Consider the following 24,245-nt stretch of genomic DNA (forward strand, 5'->3'; position numbering starts at 1 on the left):
AGAATGTCGATAAATGAGAGAAGGAGATGAGACTTGTAACAGTACAGCAGTGGAGGGAGACCAGTTGTTGGCAGTAGACGGGTTGAACAGAGAAAGAGTGGAGACTCAGATCACTGAACAAGGCCTTCTCTGAGCAACTAGCAACATTTGAGTATCAGATGAAATGGTGAGCAATATCCGGACCTCAATAAAGCATTTTGGGGCTCATTACGAGTTTGGGGGTAGCCCCCAAACTCGGGTCCGGCTCCGGGCCCCGTAAAAAGGGACTTACCGGGCCATTCTGACCTTGGAGGGCCCGGTAATTATCGTTCGCGGGACCCAGAGCCGGTACGTCCCCATTCCCATTTGAGCCCCCATAGGGCTCAATGGGAATGGGGAGGATGGTAGCAGCGTTACTGTTCATAACGGTACCGTTGCTACCATCCTGGTCTGCTTGCGGGTGCCGCTGACCAGGCGTGCAGAGTGGCCCACGTGAGCAACCTTGCAATGCTGCGGCATGGCAACAACGGCACCGGTAGCACTACTGACGCCATTGTTGCATTACCGCAACAGTTGTAATGAGGCCCAGTGTCTTTCAGGTGGTGGCAAAATGATTGCAACACAATGCTATTACTGTGATAAACTTTACAAATTGAACACGTTCGTATATATTAATTAACAGTAATCCAGAGCAGTTAAATGTCAACAACAGTCAAATTTGCAATGGCTCTTAACTTCATTTGAGATTAAGTTGGTTGTACAAGAAATGGTAGGCATGTACGTGAAAATAGGGTGCTTTGAAGCCCACGATGCCATTAACAGTGGTCTATTGCTTCAGGATTTCCTCCATGGATTCTGATTTCCTTCATGTATTCTGACTATTGCATCTTTCTCTTTATACTCCTACTATGGCAGCACCCTTGTGTGTGATTTGTTGTCAGTCGGCCTGTGCCCTAAAGCCTATGGGTCTATGTGAGCACGCTATAAATTGAATAAAATAAAGTATTAACACAAGACCATTAACTTTTCTGGCACAGCATCCATTTGGCATTGCCATCTCATCGCTGTAGCTCATTGCCCTGCTTGGCCCCCACACAGTGGCCCTGAGCAATCAGTAAACACCATTTTAGGGTGCAGCGAAGCACATGTCGCGCTCGAGCTCCACGTTGGGGATAGAAAAAGAGAGATGGTAACACCGGATGAGAAGTAATGGAGTGACGATGGCACCGCTTTTGAATGTGTCCTACCAGACATTTTGTCCTAAATCGTCGGTGTGTGTAAGCTGGGGTGACTGATAGCACACATGCTGTAGAATATGATATCGGCTTGAGGGCACCTTTCAAAACAGTGGACCTGATACACAAAGCGCTTTTCAATGGTTTTTACCATTGTAAAGCGCTTTTGTAAATCAGGCGCAGTGCACCTCATTACGAGTTTGGAGGTAGCCATGGTATGGGTACCCCCAAACTGGGGTCCGGCTCAGGGTCCCACAAAAGGGGACTTATCGGGCCATTCTGAACTTGGAGGGACCCGGAGCCGGTACGTCCTCATTCCCATTTGAGCCCCAGAGGGCTCAATGGGAATGGGGAGGATGGTAGAAGCGGTACCGTTCATAACGGTACTGTTGCTACCATCCTGGTCTGCTCGCGGGTGCTGATCTGCACGCCTGGTCTGACCAGGCGTCCAGAGCGGCACCCGCGAGCAAACTCATAATGTTGCGGCATGGCACTACCGGCACCGTTGTTGCCTTTCAGCAACAGTCGTAATGAGGCCCAGTGTATCTAAAACCAATGGTACTTACAGTATTTTGGAGCAAGATTTGTTTTCTCACACTGTAAACAAAGTGTTTGTCCTTTGCCGTACACAAGGGTAAGGCTGAGCAAACTTCCCCAAATGTGAACTGCGAATATTCATGTTCACTTACCCAAACGCTTGTTGCCCTGTAAATGTGTGCCCATCGCTTTGAGGCTGCAAATTAGCATTGCCCCTGTGTCCCCTTAAAGCATCCCTTTCCCCATTATCCATGCATTCCACAAGTGTTTTTTTTTTGCACAAGTTTTAAGGTAATAGAAAGAAATGTTTAGTGTGCCTTACTGCCCCCCACCCAAACCCCAGTAAAGTGGACATGTTATATGGCTCGGTGGTGAATGGCAGAAGCCTCCCCTCCCTCTCAGGGCCTGGTTTCTTATCCAAGGTGACTTTGAACTTTTCCTGATGAATTTCCCAAAAGGTTAAGAAATATTCGCAGGATATCCACTCACACAAATATTTCAGTGGTTCAGTTTATTCCCAAACTAGTTTGCCCAGAATTGCGCATTGTGTAGCACGAATTTATGGTCTGTTGCATCATTACTGTGAGTGGAATATTTATGCAGTATTCAAGATTAATAGGACATATTTAGCATACATCTTAGAGTGGATAAAGTGACTGAGAAAGTGAATACAGCTAAGAAAGTGAATGCCTCTGACTGAGAAAGTGAATGCCTCAGACTGAGAAAGTGAATGCAGCTGACTGAGAAAGTGAATACTGCTGACTGAGAAAGCGAATGCCTCTGACTGAGTAAGTGAATGCAGCTGACTGAGAAAGTGAATGCAGCTGACTGAGAAAGTGGGTGCCACTGACTGAGAAAGTGAATGCATCTGACTGAGAAAGTGAATACAGCTGACTGAGAAAGTGAATGCAGCTGACTGAGAAAGTGAATGTCACTGACTGAGAAAGTGAATGCAGCTGACTGAGAAAGTAAATACTGCTGACTGAGAAAGTGAATGCAGCTGACTGAGAAAATGAATGTCACTGACTGAGAAAGTGAATGCCTCTGACTGAGAAAGTGAATGCCTCAGACTGAGAAAGTGAATGCAGCTGACTGAGAAAGTGAATACTGCTGACTGAGAAAGCGAATGCCTCTGACTGAGTAAGTGAATGCAGCTGACTGAGAAAGTGAATGCAGCTGACTGAGAAAGTGGGTGCCGCTGACTGAGAAAGTGAATGCAGCTGACTGAGAAAGTGAATACAGCTGACTGAGAAAGTGAATGCAGCTGACTGAGAAAGTGAATGTCACTGAGAAAGTGAATGCAGCTGACTGAGGAAGTGAATGCCGTTGACTGAGAAAGTGAGTACAGCTGACTGAGAAAGTGAATGCAGCTGACTGAGAAAGTGAATACTGCTGACTGAGAAAGTGAATGCCTCTGACTGAGAAAGTGAATGCAGCTGACTGAGAAAGTGAATACAGCTGACTGAGAAAGTGAATGCAGCTGACTGAGAAAGTGAATGCAGCTGACTGAGAAAGTGAATGTTACTGACTGAGAAAGTGAATGCAGCTGACTGAGGAAGTGAATGCCATTGACTGAGAAAGGGAGTACAGCTGACTGAGAAAGTGAATGCAGCTGACTGAAAAAGTGAATGTCGCTGACTGAGAAAGTGAATGCAGCTGACTGAGAAAGTTAATGCAGCTGACTGAGAAAGTGAATGCAGCTGACTGAGAAAGTGAATGCCGCTGACTGAGAAAGCGAATGCAGCTGACTGAGAAAGTGAATGCCGCTGTCTGAGAAAGTGAATGCAGCTGACTGAGAAAGTGAATGTCGCTGACTGAGAAAGTGAATGCAGCTGACTGAGAAAGTGAATACCGCTGACTGAGAAAGCGAATGCAGCTGACTGAGAAAGTGAATGTCGCTGTCTGAGAAAGTGAATGCAGCTGACTGAGAAAGTGAATGTCGCTGACTGAGAAAGTGAATGCCGCTGACTGAGAAAGTGAATGCAGCTGACTGAGAAGGTGAATGCCACTGACTGAGAAAGTGAATGCAGCTGACTGAGAAAATGAATGTCGCTGACTGAGAAAGTGAATACCGCTGACTGAGAAAGGGTTCTACTCTAGGTTGTGGGTAAGAATTTTCTATCACGATTGATAACATTACATTTGCTTTTATTTGACACTGAGTAGTGCATTTATGGGTCCATTTTAACTACCATTCATATTGGGAGGGTGCCGTGATGGAAATGGTGCCAGGACGGGCACTGGAGAAAGGAATTCTCCCCAGGGAACATGTGCCATCCCATGTGACTAAAGCAAGGTGCTCACCACCAACTAGAGTCATCATATCTCCTGCCACAAAGCGAGAGATACAGAATGCCCCGGGACTGTGGTATCAACCACTTTTCTATGTTCTCAACCTACATTGAGAAATAAATGATATCCACAGATCACACTGCATGTCCGCTGGGACTTTGGCCAGGATCACACATTTACTCTATTATCCACTTTCAAGGTCAAGAGCAGAAGATCTTTCCATTATGTATCATTTTCACATGACTGGCCGTGGAGGGGAAGATAGAAGACCTGTTGGCCTAAATGCGGTTCTTTACACGGCATCCACCAAAGCGATGTAATGAAGATCCCTGCAGCTCTGCTGGGAGCTCCCACTAATGGGGTGCACAGATTGCTCAGGGCTGCATTGAGGCTCACTTCTAGTACTCTCCGCATAAGGGCAGTCTATTTTCAAGCAGCAATGAACCAGGATATCTCGTGTTCTTGGGCAAGAAGTATATCAACCCAGGCCACTCCACATCTTCTAAAGCCCAGCATGCGGCCATTGTCTTGAGGAACAGCACTTCATGGAATTGACTGCTGGACCTAGCACATGCCAATACCAGGAGCGAGATCAGAGAATAGTAAGGTATGCATCTGTTTCAAACCCACTGCCACATGGGGCATTAAGGGAATTTTTATGGATAACCAGGGACAATTTAAAGCCTCCCCCTAACACTGGACCGACACCCCCACACATGTACTTCAGTCCCTGAGGGCGTTCCAACCACAAAGTGCATTGAGACCATACAAATTGGGAAAAGGCACTATATAAATGATGATTACAATTCCAATGTGAGAAGCAGATCCCTTGTCATCTTCTCCGCATAAGAATGCAAATTTCCACAAAAGCTACCCCACTCTTACGCACAGGGACGTAGACAATAGGGATCAGTTCAGTGTGGGTCTACTGGATCTTACTAGGTAGAACCAGAGGGTCAGCGACAATTTTCACACATTGCATTCATAAACCAAGGTAAAAACACAAAAAATAGAAAAATACACAGTTCTGGCATTGTATCAAAAAAGAGAAATACAGAACACGCAAAAACAATTTGTAGTATCAACTGCCTCTAACAATTAGGAACAGTTCTATTTCAGGTGTTATTAGTAGCACACGTGAGAGGACTACTTGCAATAACAATCAGAAAATAGCAATCTCGAGTAGGTGTCACCACAAAGTTGTCTTTCCGGATAACAAAGGGGAACACATTTAGTCTATTCCTTTTTCAGTGCACCCTTGAATCCGTCTTCAGGACACAAAATGATGTTGAAAAATGGAATTGGCGCGGGCTTCTCCTATCGCGTGTTGTCATACACCAAGGACACTACATAATAAATGTGTAACATAAAAGAGACGCCACAGTGAAGCTACATTTTTACCCATCAGTGCCCCATACTTCCGTGTTACCATTCGGAAGACGGCGCACTTCGTTTTTCAAAGGGCCGACACTTGAGGCTTAGCCAAATGCACGATTACAAATAAGTTGTAATACATGGGGGCTATTACATTGAGCAATTTGAACAAATGCTCGATAAGAGTGTGCTGATAGATGTGGGGTCTCTTTTCCCCTCAGCGCATTATTGATCTAGTTTAACGCGAAGTGCCCCTCGACATGGTGCACCGACACACGCCGGTATAGCCAGTTAGATGAAAATGATATTTACCATCTACATGCTCGACTCAACCGTAGAAGAGAGCACGTAAGGAATGAGGTCAACGTTATTCCTTAATGACAATAGAAATTGAAGAATAGTCCCACGCAGTTTCCAGTGAGATAAAATAACCCTTATTACAGGTCATGGAGTACAGACACCCAGCTCAACCATACACCTGGCTGGCTAGTGCAAACAGTAATAGAAGCAACATGAAGAGTAAACATTCTCTGGCCACGGGCAGGCTATGACACCCTGCTCAGAACCATATTACACTGTGACATTCCACGTAGAACTATAGTACATCATACACAATGAACACCCTGCTCTCTATGAATAGCAAGCATGGCCATAACTATTTACATACAGTGAGACAACTTCATAACAGAAATAATGTAAAATACATAACAGGAGAGACACCAATAGTTGTTCTGTGTCCCTCGGATTCTCAGTATTATAGGTCACTTCACCACTTCATTGGACAATGCACGTAAAAAAGACCCAGCCCTAAGCACATCAGAGAGATTGAAGGTGGGTGTCATATGGTTCAGTTCAGATTGTAAAACCTTCACAGTAGAGGTCAGTTTTTAATATTTTGATGTTAAAAGATGTTTATGTAGTGTCCTTGGTGTATGACAACACGCGATGGGAGAAGCATGCGCCAATCCCATTTTTCAACATCATTTTCGTGGCCTGAAGAAGAATTCTGGGGTGCACTAAAAAAGGAATAGACTTACCTATGTGTTCCCCTTTGTTATCCGGAAACACAACTTTGTGTTGACACCTACTAGAGATTGCTATGTTCTGATTGTTATTGCAAGTAGTCCTCTCACATGTGCTACTAATACCACCTGAAATAGAACTGTTCCTAATTGTTAGAGGCAGTTTATATTACAATTTGTTTTTGCTGTGTTTTGTATATCTTTGTTTTGATACAATGCCAGAAATGTGTAGTTTTCTATTGTTAGTGTTTTTCCCTTGCTTTATGAATAAAATGTGTCAAAATTGTCGCTGACCCTCTGGCTCTGCGTAGTAAGGACCAGTAGACGCACACTGAACTGATCCCTACTGTCCAAGTCCCTGTGCGCAAGTGTGGGGTAGCTTCTGTGGAACTTTGCATTCTTATGTACCCTTCCTCATCCACAAGCCGATCATAAACAAAAAAGAGGACCCTGTGCTCAAATTTATATATATATATATATCTCCTCCCGCATGCCAGTCATTGGGCTGCGATGTACAGGACTTCTGGGATTTGGGATGATTTGTGCCACCTTGCCTATCAATGCCACACTGAGGGGAGGAAAGCTCCAGGCTGGCACAGAGGGTAGCCACGCTCTGAACACCACCCTTCCACAATCCATATACGATCACTAGGCAAAGACATGCTTGATTCCTGGGATCTGTCATGCATTGTACCACTCTGCATATTAACGGCTCAATGAATGGATGATGATTTAAGACCCACGCAAGTAAACTGGATTCCAAAGGATCTGGGATGCATTTAGCACAATGCCGATCAATGCCACAGGGAATGGATGAAGATGTAAGGGACACACAGCAGATCACTGCGATCTGAGATCCCCATTCTTCCCCAACCCACATACTATCACTAGGATAAGATATACTGGATCCCTGGGATCTGGGATGCATTATAGCAGCCTTCCTATCAACACCCCAGTGAAGGGTGGATGGCTGCAGGCTGGCACAGTCGATCACCACACTCTTATCCCCAGCCTTCCTCAACCCACATACTATCACTAGGATAAGGTACACTGGATCCCTGGGATCTGGGATGCATTATAGCAGCCTTCCTATCAACACCCCGGTGAAGGGTGGATGGCTGCAGGCTGGCACAGTCGATCATCACACTCTTATCCCCACCCTTCCCCAACCCATATACTATCACTAGGCTAAGGTACACTGGATCCCTGGGATCTGGGATGCATTGCAGAACCCTGCCTATTCACGCACGACTCAGTGAATGGATGAAGACTCGAGGGTGGCACAGCAGCTTACCTTGCTGTGAACTTCCCATCCTTCTGCAACTCACATATCAACACTAGGCTAAGAAACACAGGATTCCTGTGATCTGGCATGCAGTGTGGCAGCCTGCCTATCAATGCCAGAGCAAAGGCGGGAGGGTTGCAGGCTGGCACAGATCACCATCCTCTGAACCCCATTGCTCCCCAACTCATATACTATCATGAGGCTACAATGTACTGTATTCCCGGGATCTGGGATACATTGTAGCACCCTGCCTATCAATGCCAGTGCAAAGGGAGGAGGACTGCAGGCTGGCACAGAAGATCACCATGCTCTGTCCCTCACCCTTCCCCAACCCATGTACTATCACTAGGCAAAGTCATACTGGATTCCTGGGATCTGGGATGCAGTGTGGCAGCTGAGGGCTGCAAGCTGGCACAGAAGATCACCATGCTCTGAACCCCATTGCTCCCCAACTCATATACTGTCATGAGGCTACAATGTACTGGTTTCCTGAGATCTGGGATGCATTGTAGCAGTCTGCCTATCAATGCCAGAGCAGGCTGGCACAGAAGATCACCATGCTCTGTATCCCACCCTTTCCCAACCCATGTACTATCACCAGGCAAAGTCATACTGGATTCCTGGGATCTGGGATGCATTGTAGCAGCCTGCTTATCAATGCCAGTGCAAAGGGAGGAGGACTGCAGGCTGGCACAGAAGATCGCCATGCTCCGACCCCACCCTTCCCCAACCCATGTACTATCACAAGGCTAACATCTACTGGATTCCTGGCATCTGGGATGCATTGTAGCAGCCTGCCTATCCACGGCACAATGAAGCGTGGAAGACTCTAGGCTATCATGAAAGATCACCACGCTGCGACCCCATCCCCTTGAGCCCATGTATTGCCACTAGGCTAAGAATAAGTCTATGCGAGTAGCAACGTAAATGTGCCCATCTCAGAATACATAAGATCCAAACTTGATCCAAGAACACAGGTGCACACATCTATAGGTCAGTGCCTGTGTGCGTGTGTGTGTGCTCTCCTGATAGCAGGTAGTGCAAAAAAGCACGTAGAGTGTCAGTAATGATAATATCAGTTTTATTTAGCTCTACATGTCTGATTCCGCCCCCTTCTAAGCGCATTTAATGGAGCATAGAATGGTAGGTGTCCCTGGATGAGAAAAGAAAGGACTTACATTATTAAAATGGGGCCATTGCAGGAAAAAGACCGCCAGGATTGGTAAGGACTATGAGACAAACCCAGGCATCATGGCAAGTAGTGCCAGACTGACAATGTGGCCGATGCAAGACACTCAGCGACCACTGCCCCCACCTCCCCATTATTGGAGCTTCTTTAACTCTTTGCAGGAAGCGTCGGGCGTTGAGCTGGGTGTGATTAATGATAGATCAATACCACGTACAGCCAAATGGATGGCCGCTTGCAAGTGCACGCGCCTGGAGGGGGCCAAGATGACCAAAAGCCCTCCTTTAATGTTGCACTGCATGTTTATCAATTTACCCCATTCTAAGCCCATGCAAAGCACACTTGTGATTTCCACTTGCTCTCTCAAGGAGCCTCCTACTTACTGAAGAAAGACGTGTCCATTCACTTGGCTGCCCCCGCCATAGAAAGGTAAAAAACCAGTGATGTGCAAGTGAGTCAGTGTAGAAGCCATGCACCGGGGGGGGGGGGGAGGGAGAGGGTGTTGGAGGGGGGGGGGTTAAACACATGTTCCTCAGTGCAGTGTGAAGCATCAACTCACCCTCTTTCCCAAACTTCTGGAGCCACACGCAGCCCTTAGCCTTTTCTTAGTTTTGGCTCTTAGCTAGTGATAAAGCACCACCTATAGGCCAAAACCTTTACATTGCAGGACAGCAAGGGGGAGATGGCGCGCACATGAGGAGGGACACAGCTTGTACATGTGTTATTTAGTTAATTACCCAGCCACTGACTGCCCTTTGCCAAGCTAATCACTAAGGTCATCCCCACCCACTTCTGGCTCTTCCGCCCAAAACACATTGGGCCTCATTACAACTCAGGCGGTAAGGGGTTTACGGCAGCGTTAACAGCGCCGACCCTTACCGCCTGATTACGAGGTCCCCTAGCGCCATGGTGCTTTTAACACCTGCTTTTAGCAGGTGTTAAAATCCATGGCGCTAAGGGACCATGGAGTTAATTACGCCACCGTAATTTACGGTGGCGTAATTAACGCCTTCCCCACTCCCATTATGCCCTATGGGGCAAAAATGGGAATGGGGAAGGGTAAATGGGGATTGGGGACTTACCGCCCCGCCAAGGTCGGAATGGGGCGGTAAGTCCGCCAACCACCATGGCGTAAACATAGTTTACGCCATGGTGGTAAAGTCACGGCCCAGGCGGTAACTTACCACCTGGGTCGTAATGAGGCCCATTATATTGGGATATCTTTGATCTAGTTTATCAAGCCGTAACAACATAAATTGCACTCAAAGAGCCTGACTCTGTTATTTCAAAGCAGCCTTCTGAGAGTTAACAGCTTAATTGGAGCTGTACACATGCTGCTGGTGTAATAACAATGGCCCTCATTACGACCCTGGCAGAAAGGGGTTTACGCCGGCGTAAACCATGGCGCCCCTTTCCGCCTGAGTACGAGTTCCCTTAGCGCCATGGTGATTTTAACGCCTGCTTTTAGCAGGCGTTAAAATCCATGGCGCTAAGGGACCTTGTTGTTAATTACGCCACCGTAATTTACGGTGGCGTAATTAACGCCTTCCCCACTCCCATTATACCCTATGAGGCAAAAATGGGAATGGGGAAGGGTAAATGGGGATTGGGGACTTACCGCCCCGCCAAGGTCGGAATGGGGCGGTAAGTCCGCCAACCACCATGGCGGAGTTGGCAGCTTAGCCCCATGGACCATGGTGCAAATAGCACCATGGTTCTCCGCCAAGGTCGTAATGAGGGCCAATGTCTTAAGCAGGTCTGCCTTCAGTCATTTAAAATATTAGCAGTGCACATATCCTTCACTGAAGCCCTTTAAAAAACAGGCATTTGCAAAGCCAACACTTTTTGTTTGTGTACGGGCATTTGCCAGTCACTGCTACTATATTCCCATGTACACATACCATTTTCCAACTGTTATCATTAATGACCATTTAGTACCATTACAGCAGTGTCTGGCAAATGCCTTTCTCAGCCCTACACAAAAGCCCAAACTGTTGGCATTTCCGGTGCTTGCTTGACAGTAGATGCCCAATAATATTGGCTACCACCTTCTTCAAGGCTTTACTTGAGAAATGCTGTTGAACTGCGCTTTCCTGGTATGTTTACTGCTGAGTGTCCTGAAAATAAAGATTTAGATAGTGGTCCAGACTGGGGCCCGTCTCATGCCCTTCATTCATCTAAAAGCTCTTGGTTCCTATTGGTTACCGGCATCTTATCTTGGGTCAAACACCAGTGGAGTATCCCATTGTGTAGAACATAAGAGCTTTATACGTCATTCCTTCCCTTTCTCGGAAGTAAGCTGCATTGTTTTGTGCGCTTTCGTGGGCACCTCCCGCTATCAGTTATTCTTGGAAATTAAGAACTGTTCCACTTTGTTATGTGTAATAGCTCAAAATTGAGAGATGTTCAGTTCTAAGCATATATTATGACTTCGGCAGTACTCCCTGTAAAGTCTAAAAGTATGAGTGACAGAGTTCTTCCCCTGTGCTTTAAGTGGCACTGGAGAAGCTCAGCATGTCTATGTCCTGGAAGTGGGTCAGATGGCAAATTAACACAAGAAGAAAGCTAGGTTTCTTAAGGTGGGCTTGAAGTGATTGCCCAAACCCTCAATTATGTGTTAAATGGGGACAAACTGTACAGCATACAACAAGCTGTCAATGTATTTTGTATAAACTATGAGAGGTCTTAGAGACAGATCAGCCCTTCCTCAACAGAAGAGTACCTGACCTGCCTAGTTCCTCAGTCCACCTACAGATGGTGCTGTTGCCCTGTAGTGTAGCAGCATAATTATAGACATCCCCAGAGGTCGCATCCAGAGGTGTTAGTGAATGGTGTTTATAGAACATTTAAGGATGAGAATTGTTCAACAACATACATGATGTGCAGTGTCCTTTTAGGATTTGTCAGTGGTAGGTCATGACATTATGACACAATTAAACATTCACCCACTAACATAATTCATTACAAGTCCCAGCTGGTCTGAGATCTCTTAATCTTAAATGTAATTTGCACACGGTTTGCACAAATGTTTCAACAACACGAGGAAAGCAGAAAAACAAGTTCCCTTTGAACTGGTAATAACCATCTCATCCACCTCAACTTTTACTGTGGTCCTGGACATGCTAATCTAAATGACTACCATTTCAACATGCACAATACATCTGAGTATATATTTGAAACTTCTAGGAATCAATCCCTTTAGCCTCGGATGTTACTTCACCCCACATTAATTGCTGGTCAAACAAATGGCTGGGTCCCTCTGCAAAACTTCAATGCATTAAAGAGATTACATCTCTTCCGGCAGAACTACCAAGTCATAAACAATGAGCCCTGTTTAACGGCCTACCATTTGCTTGGTTAATCATTGTTCCTTCCGCAGCCCTCAATCCTGCAGAACCAGATTTTCCCAACCACCTAAAATTCACCACACAAATTGCTGGCTGCAGAGTATAAATGAATTCATACAAGCTCACTACATAAAGATGTATAAATTCCCTTTGTATGTTCCTCATGGTGCCAGAATGTTTAATCAGGACAGGCCCCCCGTCCTTGCATGCGCATTTAAAAAACGCCCCATCACTCAGTTTCTGGGCCCTTCGTAGCACACCATGTTTGAATTGCGTTGATATTTCATATAGTGGTTTTAGCATTTTATCTTTCTATGCGCATGCAAATCTAACATGTATCAACAAAAAGTAACAGTAAAGTAACATATCCCATTCACATTTAACTACACTGGATACATATGAAATTGAAAAATCGCACCGATTTCACTGCACCCCAAGTCACAAATATGGTGTGTGCAGCATGAACCCCTCTTCATCATGGGGACATTTCCTGACCACCCCAACGAAAGGCAACCAGAATAAAACTACATTAAACAGACCATGAAAACATAAGTCAGAACAAACCATGCAGTTCTGCATAGTTCCCAGATTCCTGCATACTGTGTGGTGAACAGCATTTGCTCACAGTAAGCATGTGGTTTTAGTTCGCATTTGTTTGTCCTCATGTTGAAACATTGCTGCTCGCTTCTTTCCTCCTAAATGCAGAGTGTTTCATATGAAACGATCCCGAGCAAAACCTGTAGGTGCGTCCCCTAACATTAGTAGCCACATCATTGCCAGTTTGTGTTGGGAAAGCCCCCTAGCTATCAATAACAGGATAATACAAAGTTGTCTGGGTTTAATGTACAAGAAGAAAAATGATATAAAATGAAATAAAGTTCCCATTTGCTTCCTACTGCAAGAGCACATCATTTGGGGGCTCCCAACCCCAGGTCAACTACCAATGAAGGACCCTCTATACACTGAACCGATGGTTGAGAGAACTTTGATTCAGGACAATGACTCATTGGAAAGGTTGATCAGTGGGCCAAACCTCCACCGCATGCAAGCATATATAAGATTTTTGGAATTCTCAGCACCTTTTCTTATTTCCTTAGGATCTAGTTCCCGCTCCTAGAATAACATTTTATTTGACGACAGTAAATCTAAAAACCTATTCGACCAATTATCCTACTTCGCCATGGTCTGGGTAGATTGGCTCAGTTTTGCCTCGTATTTCTTTTTCCTTGAGCTAACTTCTTGATCTCTTGTGATGTTTTGAATTGTGTCAAGCTGTGTCTTGAATCCCCCGTCACCTCTTGCCGTTACTTCCGCTCTTCCACCTTTACATGCCTGGTGATCGTGAAAGTACAGGCAAAACACATATTAAAAAAACTAAACTGTGTATGCTAGACCTTCTTACACAAATACACACACACACACACGTACATAGTGCAGGGGATTTCTAACACAAACAATACGAAGTGTTACTATGTGTCTCATTGCAGGACTAGGAAAAGTGAAGACAATACAAGGTGATGATTTGTATTTTGTTCAGTTATTGTACTAGGAAGCAACCGAGGACATCATGTTGGCCCCATTGTATGATTTAATATTGAAACAGCAGACATATTCTACGTAGTGTAAATTCAGACACACGTGTATGGGGCCATTAGGGATGTTACGGAACTTGCAAGTGCATGATGATGATGAGGATGATGAGGGCTGATTCTTCATCATCTAAACCAGGGTGGAGACTAACGATGCATTAACCCTTGAACAGCTGTATTGGCTAGAAGCATCATCGTTTTGCAGTACAGCACCCTGCTTGATGCAATGTATATGGAGGGCAGTTCTAATCCAGCAATGCACCAGTGTGTATTACTTCTCACTCTATTGGCCACTTGGCATCAACCTTTTTTTGAACTTAAATAATGTGCACACTTTGCATAATATGTTATTTGTATGTATAGTGTGTTATATAGTGTTTTACAGTTTATCATTAAACTTTTCACACTATTCTATATGCTCAATTCTGTACAACCATCTATCTCAGTATAAAAAATGTAAAATAACCCAATATATCATGCATCGCTAAACTTCTAACAATTCTCTTAGAACGCGTCTAAGCATACTCCTAAAATGCTCACCTTGTAACGCCAGTTTTGGCAGCGTTGTAGTAACTTTAGATAACGAATAAAGAGACGTCAGCAGCCCACCTGTCCATCGAGTAGATGTGATTTATAAACCATGTCTATCTCTAAAGCAACGAGTCACATCAAACACGTGTGTATTATGTCCATGAAACTATTGTCTGAGAATTGCAAAGATGACTCGTATAAGGGGGGATTGCCCGTGGCTGCTGGGATGGTGTCGGGGCTCACTGGCCCCAATCCATCAAATCGTAGGGCCGTAGAGAAATGATATATAACACCCTTTCACCCTCTAAAGGTGCCCTGATCACATTGCACAAGAGGACATTACTCTTCCTTTGAGCCTCATTACTTCTTAAGAACTGACATCAGACAACTATCGAACCTGGTGTAAACATTCCAAGGAGATCAAACATCCAATAGCGACTGTAACACCAACAAATAACGTCAATATCCTACACAGGTCATTTAAAGGGCAGTCGCTGGAGGATAGCTCAGGGGTAACGTGCTCGACCTTGGAAGTAAGAAGACGCGGAACAACACAGGTTTGATCCCCGGGTCCGCACCCATAAACTTCTGGGTATTAAGCGGATTATAAATAACCAATTACACATACAATTACAACCCCCTAAGAAATACCGCAGCCACTGGTTACTGTGATGGAGAGAGCTTGTGTTTCCTCGCTAGTTACACTGGGGTGGCTCACCACAGAAGGGCTTGTGTCACCGCTGCCTTGTGAACCAGTGAACCAAACAATAACTCAATTGACAGCTGGGGGCCCCTGGTGGATGGAAATTGCTAATGAAGCTACTCATACATGACGTCACAGCCTGTGCTTCAGAGTGCTGGGAAGGCATGCTTTGTTCCAGGCCCTAACGAAACAGGCATTTAGGATGCCTCCTCATGTGAGATGGCACTGCCCCCTGAAGATCCTTATCTCGGGAGGATAGCTCAGGGGCAACGTGCTCGCCTTGGAAGCAAGACGATACTGAGCAGCACAGGTCCGACCCCCGGGTCCGCACTTAGAAACCTCTGGGTATTAAGTGCGTTATAAATAACCTATCATATGATATCATATCAATTGACTTCATGATACCTTCTGTGCGGAGCAGAAAAGGGTCTCTCCATGACCGCTGGTGTATGGCCTGATCCATCGCATCCTGGGTATAAAGGTAGGAACAGTGCAAGGTCCTGGCCCAGCTCCTACATCTGCCTCCCCCCGGGTGTTTGCGTGAACCTCACACAACCAATCATGGTCAGCCTCTGGAGTTCAAAGCAGGGACTCATATGATGTCCAAACCTGGGATGTTAGGCGCTCTCCTGTGTGGCTACCGTGATTCTAAAGACCTGCCCCTTGATATCTATGGGAATCCCTACCACGTGTTCAAGTGGAACTAAAAGGTATGCAAGAGCTTATTTATCCAGGTGACGTTAACTTGAGTATATTTCCTAATGCAATGAGTAGAATGTTGCCCACTCACCCAACTCATGAGTTCAGCAGGCAGGGTGGGCTTCGCAATGCAATAGGAATAAGGATTGTCCTGTATAACAGGATATGTCGGATATATATGAATTTAACTAAAAATGTTGTCTCCGCCAATCCCCTGTTTCTCTATGATTATAACCCAACGCCAACCCCACTATCCACCCGTTTTAATCCCTTTTCCCACCACATATATATTTTTCATTAAACATTTGTGTTTTTTTCTGTATTTTCTATTCGGTACAAAAGTTATTCGTTAACATTTATTAGTTATTATCACTAGATAGCAAGACTTATTTATATCATCAATTGATCCTGCAGCAATAAAGGACAATGACTAAGAACAGTGCCTAGATCCAGGGCTGGCACAAGACGGCACCAACTCCACAGCAGGGTTCAAGCCCCCACAAAGAAAGGTCACTTGGGAGGCAGGTGATTTCTCCCACTTTTTGAGCCCACCCCACAAAGGTGACAAGAAGAGGTTTAACCAAGGAGTGGCCAGCTCTGGAATAGGGAGGAACATGGCGTGCAAGGAAGCCTCTTGTTCCTGAGATTTCTGGAGTGGCATCAAGATGACTGTACCCCTGTTTTACCTTACACCCACCCATCCACAGCAAAGGAAGGCAGTGAACGTGGGCCTCTAGGAGAAGGACTGGCTGGGATGCTGGCAACAAACAGACAGGTAGCCCTGAGGGATCTGGTTCTCTGAAGCAACCTGTGAAGCAGGGGCTTTGTGGGGTGCATAGCACCGACCGTAGTAGCATTAACAGAGCACCTGTAAGATAACCCTTTTCATGAAAATAAAACCTGCAGCCTTTTTGTTCCATTCCATAAGTTTTGCTCTAACTTTTGGGCCATTAGAGGGAACAGAGGAATAAATGCAATCTAAGCTTCAATTTACGGCTGCCCCCCTGACTCTAATTTCTCTGTCTTGTTTTGTTCTTTGTGCACCCTGAGGCCTTCGGGCGATCTGGCGCGTTACCAAAAATTTAAATACATAAATAAATAAATAAATAAATAAATAAATAAATAAATAAACCTCGAAAGATGAACGATGGCGAGTGCGCCGATAACACAACTATCTGATTCCAAGTGGAACTGGAGGAAGGATAGATCAGGGGCAGTGCGTTTGTCTTGGAAGCAAGACAAGATAGCGCAACAGAGGTTCGAAACTCGATCCCGCGCATAGAAACCATTTGCTGCTATTAAGCGCATTATAGAAACAATAAAATAAATAAGAGGATATTTCATTGAATTGTAGCCTCTATCATGGATGGGGTTTCCTGGCATTGGAGGGTTTGCATCGAGGTATGACCCTGTTGCAAATTATAGCACAAGAACTATAACATGGTCGTTACTCGGGCTGTGACATTTACAGAGTGGGGCTGGCCAGCCAAAGAGAACAGTTTCCCAGAACGGCCATACTACATCCCTTCCAAATGGGGAATCAAGCAATCAAAATCATGTTTCCGCATGGTTTGGCTTCGTCAGGGACATGTAGTTTGAGTCTCTGTGCAGATCGGAAAATAGCTGCACATCTGGACATAGCATCTCCGGTCAAGGCGGTGAAGAACTTCAATCTTTTTCAAGACTAAAAAATGGAAAGTAGCTGAAAATGTTTGTTTTGAAAGCCTAGTGCCGAGGAAATGAATGCTCCTGCTCTCTATTGATCAGAAAGCAATCACTGTGGGAGCAGGCCTTAATGGATAAATACACCACGGCAGTGCTCTCTCTGCCTGCTTGCCCGAATCATGAATTATCCAACTACAACATGCGCAAAATGCGCAGGTCAGACTGGCGTCTCGCTTGAAAAGGCTCAACTATGTCTCCTAGGCGCTAGCTGCCTAAGATTGGCTACAAGTTAAGACCGGTCAGATAGCACAGTGAGCTAAGCGCTCGCCCCTGATATCTGTGCGCAGCCTGCTGCGACAGGTTCAAATCCCGGAAGGATCAACTCCGCCTTTCATCCTTCTGAGGTTGATACATTGAGTGCCACTCTGTGGGATGATAATGTCTTCTGTTATTTCAGTGCTCTGAGACCTATGGGTGTGCAGCGCTACATAAGAAATACATTATTATTACACACACTGGCAATGATTACGTTTGCAATGGTAATCATTAGCCAGGCTATCCCAAGAAATGCTTGTCCTTCTATAAAGTGAATATCCTGACAGTCTTCTGAAGCATGACTTATCTCCACAGTCCTACCCACTTGCTAGGCCGTTGCCTGGCCGGCACCTAGGTCCAGAACACTGCATCCGACCGTATGCGAGTTTTGGCACGATTTGTCTAAATTCAGACACTTTTTAAAAACTGAGCTACTTCAAGCGCAGGAGTAGCGGAAGAACCAGTGTATAAAGGTCTCTAGGAGGATGGTGGGCTATTGGAAGAGTGGTCCCATACCACTGGCACAGAAGTAAAGTGGCACCACCTTGAGACGCATAGACTGGATAGTAATGGAGGGGCAGCACACTCTCCTAAAAGGGTCCCAACTGCTGTCCGCCCCTCTCCTCCCTGCCACCCTGTACAGCTGTACCCCTCCTCTGTGTCCCTCTATATCCTACCCCTGCTGTATATCTGTTACCTCTGAAAAGCACTCCATTATGCATTTGTAATGTTGAATACCTCTGCAAAGCGCTCCATTGCTTCTCGGAGCTAGGTTAACGTTCAACAAATACAATAACTAATGGCGGACAAGCTGTGCAACCCTTGCATGAATACAACATCAGTACAGACCCACAATCCCTCGGTGGACCCATTGCTTCTACGGCCACATGCACCTTCAACTACTGCCCCATTGCTTTCTTCTGTGGAGGGGACTGAGGCCAGCGGAGTGAAACATATATATTGTGATGTATGACAGCCGTGTGCGGTACATATTCCAATAACATAGCATAACATGTACAGCGTCCAGAGGAGAGGTTTTTCCATTCCCTCTCTAACAGCTCCGAGACCTAGTGCCTCCCCTCCAGGGGCATGTCCAGGCTCTTTTAACTGGGGTGGCCCAAGTGGGTCACTGACGTATGCAGTGGTGGCATGAAGTAGGAGCATGCACACACGTCTGAATAGCATTGATGTACTATTTGTCTCCACTATCCATATCTACTTTCTTTACTAACATTACATTCCTGTGTTTAAAGTTGTATAATGATCATAGTTTAGGATAATGCAGTGACACCTGGGGTGGCCAATGGGATTCCAGAGGTAGCAAGTGCCACCGCAGGAGTGGCCACTCCCTGGACACGTCTAGGCTCCTCTCCCATTCCTGGATAAGGAGCAGGGATGTAAATCTGGATGAGGATTGCCAGTATATTTGCACTAATGGTGGCACTGCAGGAGTTAAATTCAGACCATATTAAAATACACATCCTGTTATAGGACACAGATGCAAATTTACATACATGCATACTTGTGTGCATGTATAAATACGCTCATCTAAGCACATGGATTCACTTCCAACGGTTCCATGTGCTAATATCCCCGCAAAAATATTGCCATGCAAGAATGGCAACAACCTACTGAGAGAGGCCTAAGGGGGAAACACACCACCAAGCAATCCCTTCAAAAAGGTATAGAACCTTAAATTTGCAAACCCGATATGCTTGTCGTGTACAGTTTTTTTTTCAAGAATGGCAGCATATTTTTGCTACGATATTTAGCCATTAAACCTGCGGGGAACACCCCTGCAACCCCTATATTATTTTAAAAGGAACGGGGGAGAACCCTGCATCCCCTGCTCCCATTTACCCCAAAAATGATGCCCACTAAAAATATCGCCTATGGCCGTTCCCAACGACGATTATATGGCGATATTATTGGTGGCGATAATATTACCTGATTGATACCCTTCCAACATACGCTCAAATACCCGCATGCATGCACATACGCACGTGCACGCATTAGGACATGCACACAGAAAAACACACGCGCACACTACACTCATGAAGACATTCAAACACAAAAACGCATGCACACGCATAAACACACATACACAGGCACACGATATGTATATAATACAAACTCCCCCTGTGGCACCGGTGGTGTCGCTGTGTCTGTTTCCGAGGAGTTTGGGGGCTTTTCTAACCCTAGCGACTGCATTCATTTGCTTAGTGCATCACAGTATTTCTGACATGGAATGGTATGCTGTGTGCATGTCAAGACCCTCCCAAAGTGGCACTTCCACTGAAACCTAGACCTTCTTAGGTAGACCCTCTCCTGGAATCCCCGAAATGACCGCCGTGTGCAGCCAGCAGAGCAACAGCAGGGAGGGGTTACTGAGGAGATGACCAATCAATGGACTCCCGGCTACCACAGCACTGTGTTTCCTCTCTGCTCTGAGCAAGCATGGCCCAGAGGCCCCACGCTGCCTGGACCATGGACAGCCACGGGGACATCCTGCATGACAGAGGATCACTGGAAGTGACTCCTGTGACCAAACTGGCGGCCCTGTGGCCAACTCTGAGCAAGCATGGCCCAGAGGCCCCAGGCTGCCTGGACCACGGACAGCCACAGGGACATCCTGCATAACAGAGGATCACGGGAAGTGACTCCTGTGGCCAAACTGGCAGCCCTGTGGCCAACTCTGAGCAAGCATGGCCCAGAGGCCCCACGCTGCCTGGACCATGGACAGCCACGGGGACATCCTGCATGACAGAGGGTCACTGGAAGTGACTCCTGCGGCCAAACTGGCGGCCCTGTGGCCAACTCTGAGCAAGCATGGCCCAGAGGCCCCAGGCTGCCTGGACCACGGACAGCCACAGGAACATCCAGCATGACAGGGAATCCTGGGAAGTGACTGCAGTGGCCAAACTGGCAGCCCTGTGGCCAACTCTGAGCAAGCATGGCCCAGAGGCCACACGCTGCCTGGACCACAGACAGCCACAGGGACATCCTGCATGACAGAGGATCACAGGAAGTGACTACTGTAGCCAAACTCAGGGCCTTGTGACCAACACTCCACGGTTCCCCAAACGTCCTGTGTCCACCTCCTGCATGTATTATTATTATAATTAGTTGTAGTATTGATAATAGCTGACGTGTCGTACCACTCTATCCAAACAAGTGAGCAAACATGATGTATGTATTCAAAAGTTAAGAAAAACACAGCCAAACAGCCAAACCGGATATTAACTTGGCACCAGAGGCCAGCACTCCTCCCTTGCCCTCCCCCACACAGACAATGACGGATCTGAACTGCTTCCTCATACAGCCCGAGCCCGGCAGGCCCACATAGTGGCTGTGTGAACCTCGCGCACAGCCAAGTCACTTCAGAAGCCTGACTTCCTGCTTCCGCTGCGGTGTCAGCAAAGCCGCACCACTCCAGGCCTCTGGCAAGGCAACACTGGGTGACCCGAAACGCATCACAAGCAGGGCAGTGGGGCGGCAGTGTATACACCACGTAAGCAGCAAATAGGGCTGTATGTATCAAGCCAGGGGCAAGGTAGGTCAAACGGTTGCTTCATCCGGGAATGGCACAACACTTGCCAGTTAGGAGGAGATGTGGCGTACACAAACAGACTAGACTACTGTGTATGCAAATACAATACCTAGGGCCACATTTCAGAAACTGTCCACTAGTGCACGTGCACATGTGCATAGCATTAGCACTGGGGCAAGGAATCTACTGCTGCAACATTGGCACAAGGCAAAGCCTGCCCCAATGCCAACCCGCGTTAGCACCAGGGCAATCCTGGCCCTGGTGCAAAAAGGCATTTTAAGAATAGGGGTTTGCCATTCTAGGGCACCCTCTTTGTCCTCGTCTTAATAATGTTCAACATTGCACTTGCTCAAGTGCAAAAAAGCTGTCATCTGGTCCCTGGATGCTAATCTCAGCTTTCACGAATATACCACAGTAGTGTGATCCTGGGCTAATCCTGCCCCAGTTACCTTCTGCACCCAAACTGGGACCAAAAGTAAAACCGGCACCATACTCTTCTTGCATGTGATAAAAACAATATGGACCATTCTGCTAAGCGCCCAGAGGAAAATCACTTCACAATGACACGGCGCTATAATGTACAAATCACTTATTGGGCAGAGCACCGTAACATGTCTGCTTTGAAATGTGTTGTAAATAGCCCCTGTTATAAGAGCACTGGGGGGCATTAGGAAACGACATGAAACAATGTGTAAGAGTGATTATTATTATAATAATACTGAAGCACCGGGATGAAACAGAGGCGCGTGCACACGCACTCACGCGCACTCGCGTGTAGCGTAAGCTTTAAGTGACAAGCAAAGCTCCCCCTGCACGCACCGTGCTGTCCTCAGCCCATGATGCGTGTGAGCACAACGGCACTCTACTACGCCCATTAAATGGATCCATACTCTGCCATTGAAGGCAATATAGCTCATTTAAGTATTAATGCATAGTAGGTGCTACAGCCTTGCCACTGGATCATTTTTAAGTCTGTCTTTTGAAACGGAAAAAAGGGAAGCGCCGGCGCCGATGCAGGGCACAGACGTGTGGATAGCCATTTTGAACCCAAACACACACCACGCTCAATTGTGGTCTGAGCTTCGGCAACATGTGTCGTGTGTAAAAAGGGACCACAATTAGGGCGTGCATTCAGCAGGCCCTGGCATATCACTCGCAGGCTCAAATTAGATGACAACCAAGTGTGTACCAACCTGGTCCCTTTGTCCCCCATGGCCACTGTGGTCCGCCTGCCACTTGTTCGGAGTCCGCGGATCCGATGTGGGAGGGGCAGGAAGAGGGCGCCGGTGCCGGACTCTCGGATGGATGGTCTCCCTCCGCTGGCTGCCGGGTGGTCTCCCAACCTCTTCTTCCCCGCTGCCGCCGCTGTCGTTTCCCCTTCCTCGGAAGCAGAGCAGGAAGCAATTCCGTTACCCCGAGTACCCGCGTCCGCGAACGATGTCAGACTCCAGCTTTTTTTCCCCTCCCCGTTTAGACTCGCATGAAATCCAGCTCTGAGATTAAAAGCAGAGAGACAGCAGAGGAAAGGGAAAGATCAGAGAAGCCGAGGGGGGGCGGGGGCAGTGCTGTGCACGTGTGTGCGTGTGTGTGTGCATACGTGTGTGTGTGAGAGAGGGGGAGAATCCAAGAGCGCAGCGAGGATTCTGTGTGATTCTACGAGGCAGGCGGACCCGTCTCCCTCATAGACCCAGTGTGTGGGGGCTGCTGTCAGAGGCGGTCAGCAGCCGGGCTTCGGTTTCTGTGCAGATCCACAGGGGCACGGCTCGGAGCGGCACTGCCCACTTCCTTACACCGCCTGGCAGCACGGCGCTGATACGGCGCTGCGCCGTCCGGCACGACAGGAGCGCGGCTTGTGTCATGGAGATAACACGAGAGAGCGTCCCCCGCCATGTCCCACAGACCTCACCCAGAAGCGGGTGTGCGCGTAGATGCGGGGGCGGGGGAGGGGTAGAGTGGTCCCTCAAGCCTCTGCAACCTGTCATTTCACAATAATTAGTTTATTTCTTGGCATACTTTTACGTTATTTTCCTATGCTGTTTGATGCTGTCTTTTTTTAATCTGGGCGCTATATTTGGAGAGGATGGACTCACACTAGAGATTACCACAATGCACTCTTTCCAAGAAATGCCTCACCCTTCTCCCATCTCGGTGCCAGCAGGGGGAGCGAGGGTGCAAGATTGCCACTGGCATGGTTTCGAGGTGTATTTCTTCATGCTAACCCATTAACAGGGTAATTCATAGAATTTCGCACAAAAGTGGCGCACGCGGCTGGAGCACAGTGTGCGCGTGCGAATGTCTGCGCCAGCCCCGTGCGCTAAAATCTATTTCCGCGCACAGCGTATTCATGGATTTTCGCCTCCAAAACCAGCCGTGGCGCAGAGTGGTGCAGCGACCCTGCCGCAGCGCCAGTTACGCCCCAAGAACGCCCCTAGCGCAGGGCAAAGCCATCAAAATCCCCAATCCAGCGCAAAGGGTTGCGCTAACCCTGGACCAGTTTACAGGGCTGCCAAACAGCAGACGCCAAGCAGGGAACGTGTATTACTGGGGTTCGCGTGAAGTTTCACACGCGAAAAGGCCTGTGCGAGTGGGGTACGTGTATAACAGGGGTTCGCGGGAAGTTTCACATGCGATTTCAGCAGGGTACGTGTATTACAGGGGGTTCGCGGGGAAGTTTCACACGCGAAAGGGCCTGTGCGAGTGGGGTACGTGTATAACTGCGGTTTGCGGGAAGTTTCACAGGATTTCAGCAAGGTACGTGTATTACAGGGTTTCGCAGGAAGTTTCACACGCGAAAGGCCTGTGGGAGTGGGGTATGTGTATAACTGGGGTTTGCGGGAAGTTTCACACGCAATTTCAGCAGGGTACGTGTATTACGGGGGTTCGCATGAAGTTTCACACGTGGAAGGGCCTGTGCGAGTGGGGTACGTATATAACTG

At 47.0% G+C, this 24,245-nt stretch overlaps 1 protein-coding gene across 1 annotated transcript in view; it reads right to left on the bottom strand.

Annotated features, from left to right (window-relative positions):
• Positions 1-23,201, bottom strand: part of ARRB1 (arrestin beta 1) — a 1,358,416-nt gene extending 1,335,215 nt beyond the window's left edge. Inside the window, exon 1 of the mRNA XM_069640206.1 lies at positions 22,503-23,201. Within this exon, the coding sequence (XP_069496307.1) occupies positions 22,503-22,522 (20 nt within the window). The 5' untranslated portion in view covers positions 22,523-23,201. The remainder of the gene's footprint in view (positions 1-22,502) is intronic.
• Between the last annotated feature and the right edge of the window lie 1,044 nt (positions 23,202-24,245).

The sequence above is a fragment of the Ambystoma mexicanum genome, chromosome 7q (assembly GCF_040938575.1).
Source record: "Ambystoma mexicanum isolate Mex_15411 chromosome 7q, UKY_AmexF1_1, whole genome shotgun sequence".
In the NCBI taxonomy this organism is placed as follows: domain Eukaryota; kingdom Metazoa; phylum Chordata; class Amphibia; order Caudata; family Ambystomatidae; genus Ambystoma; species Ambystoma mexicanum.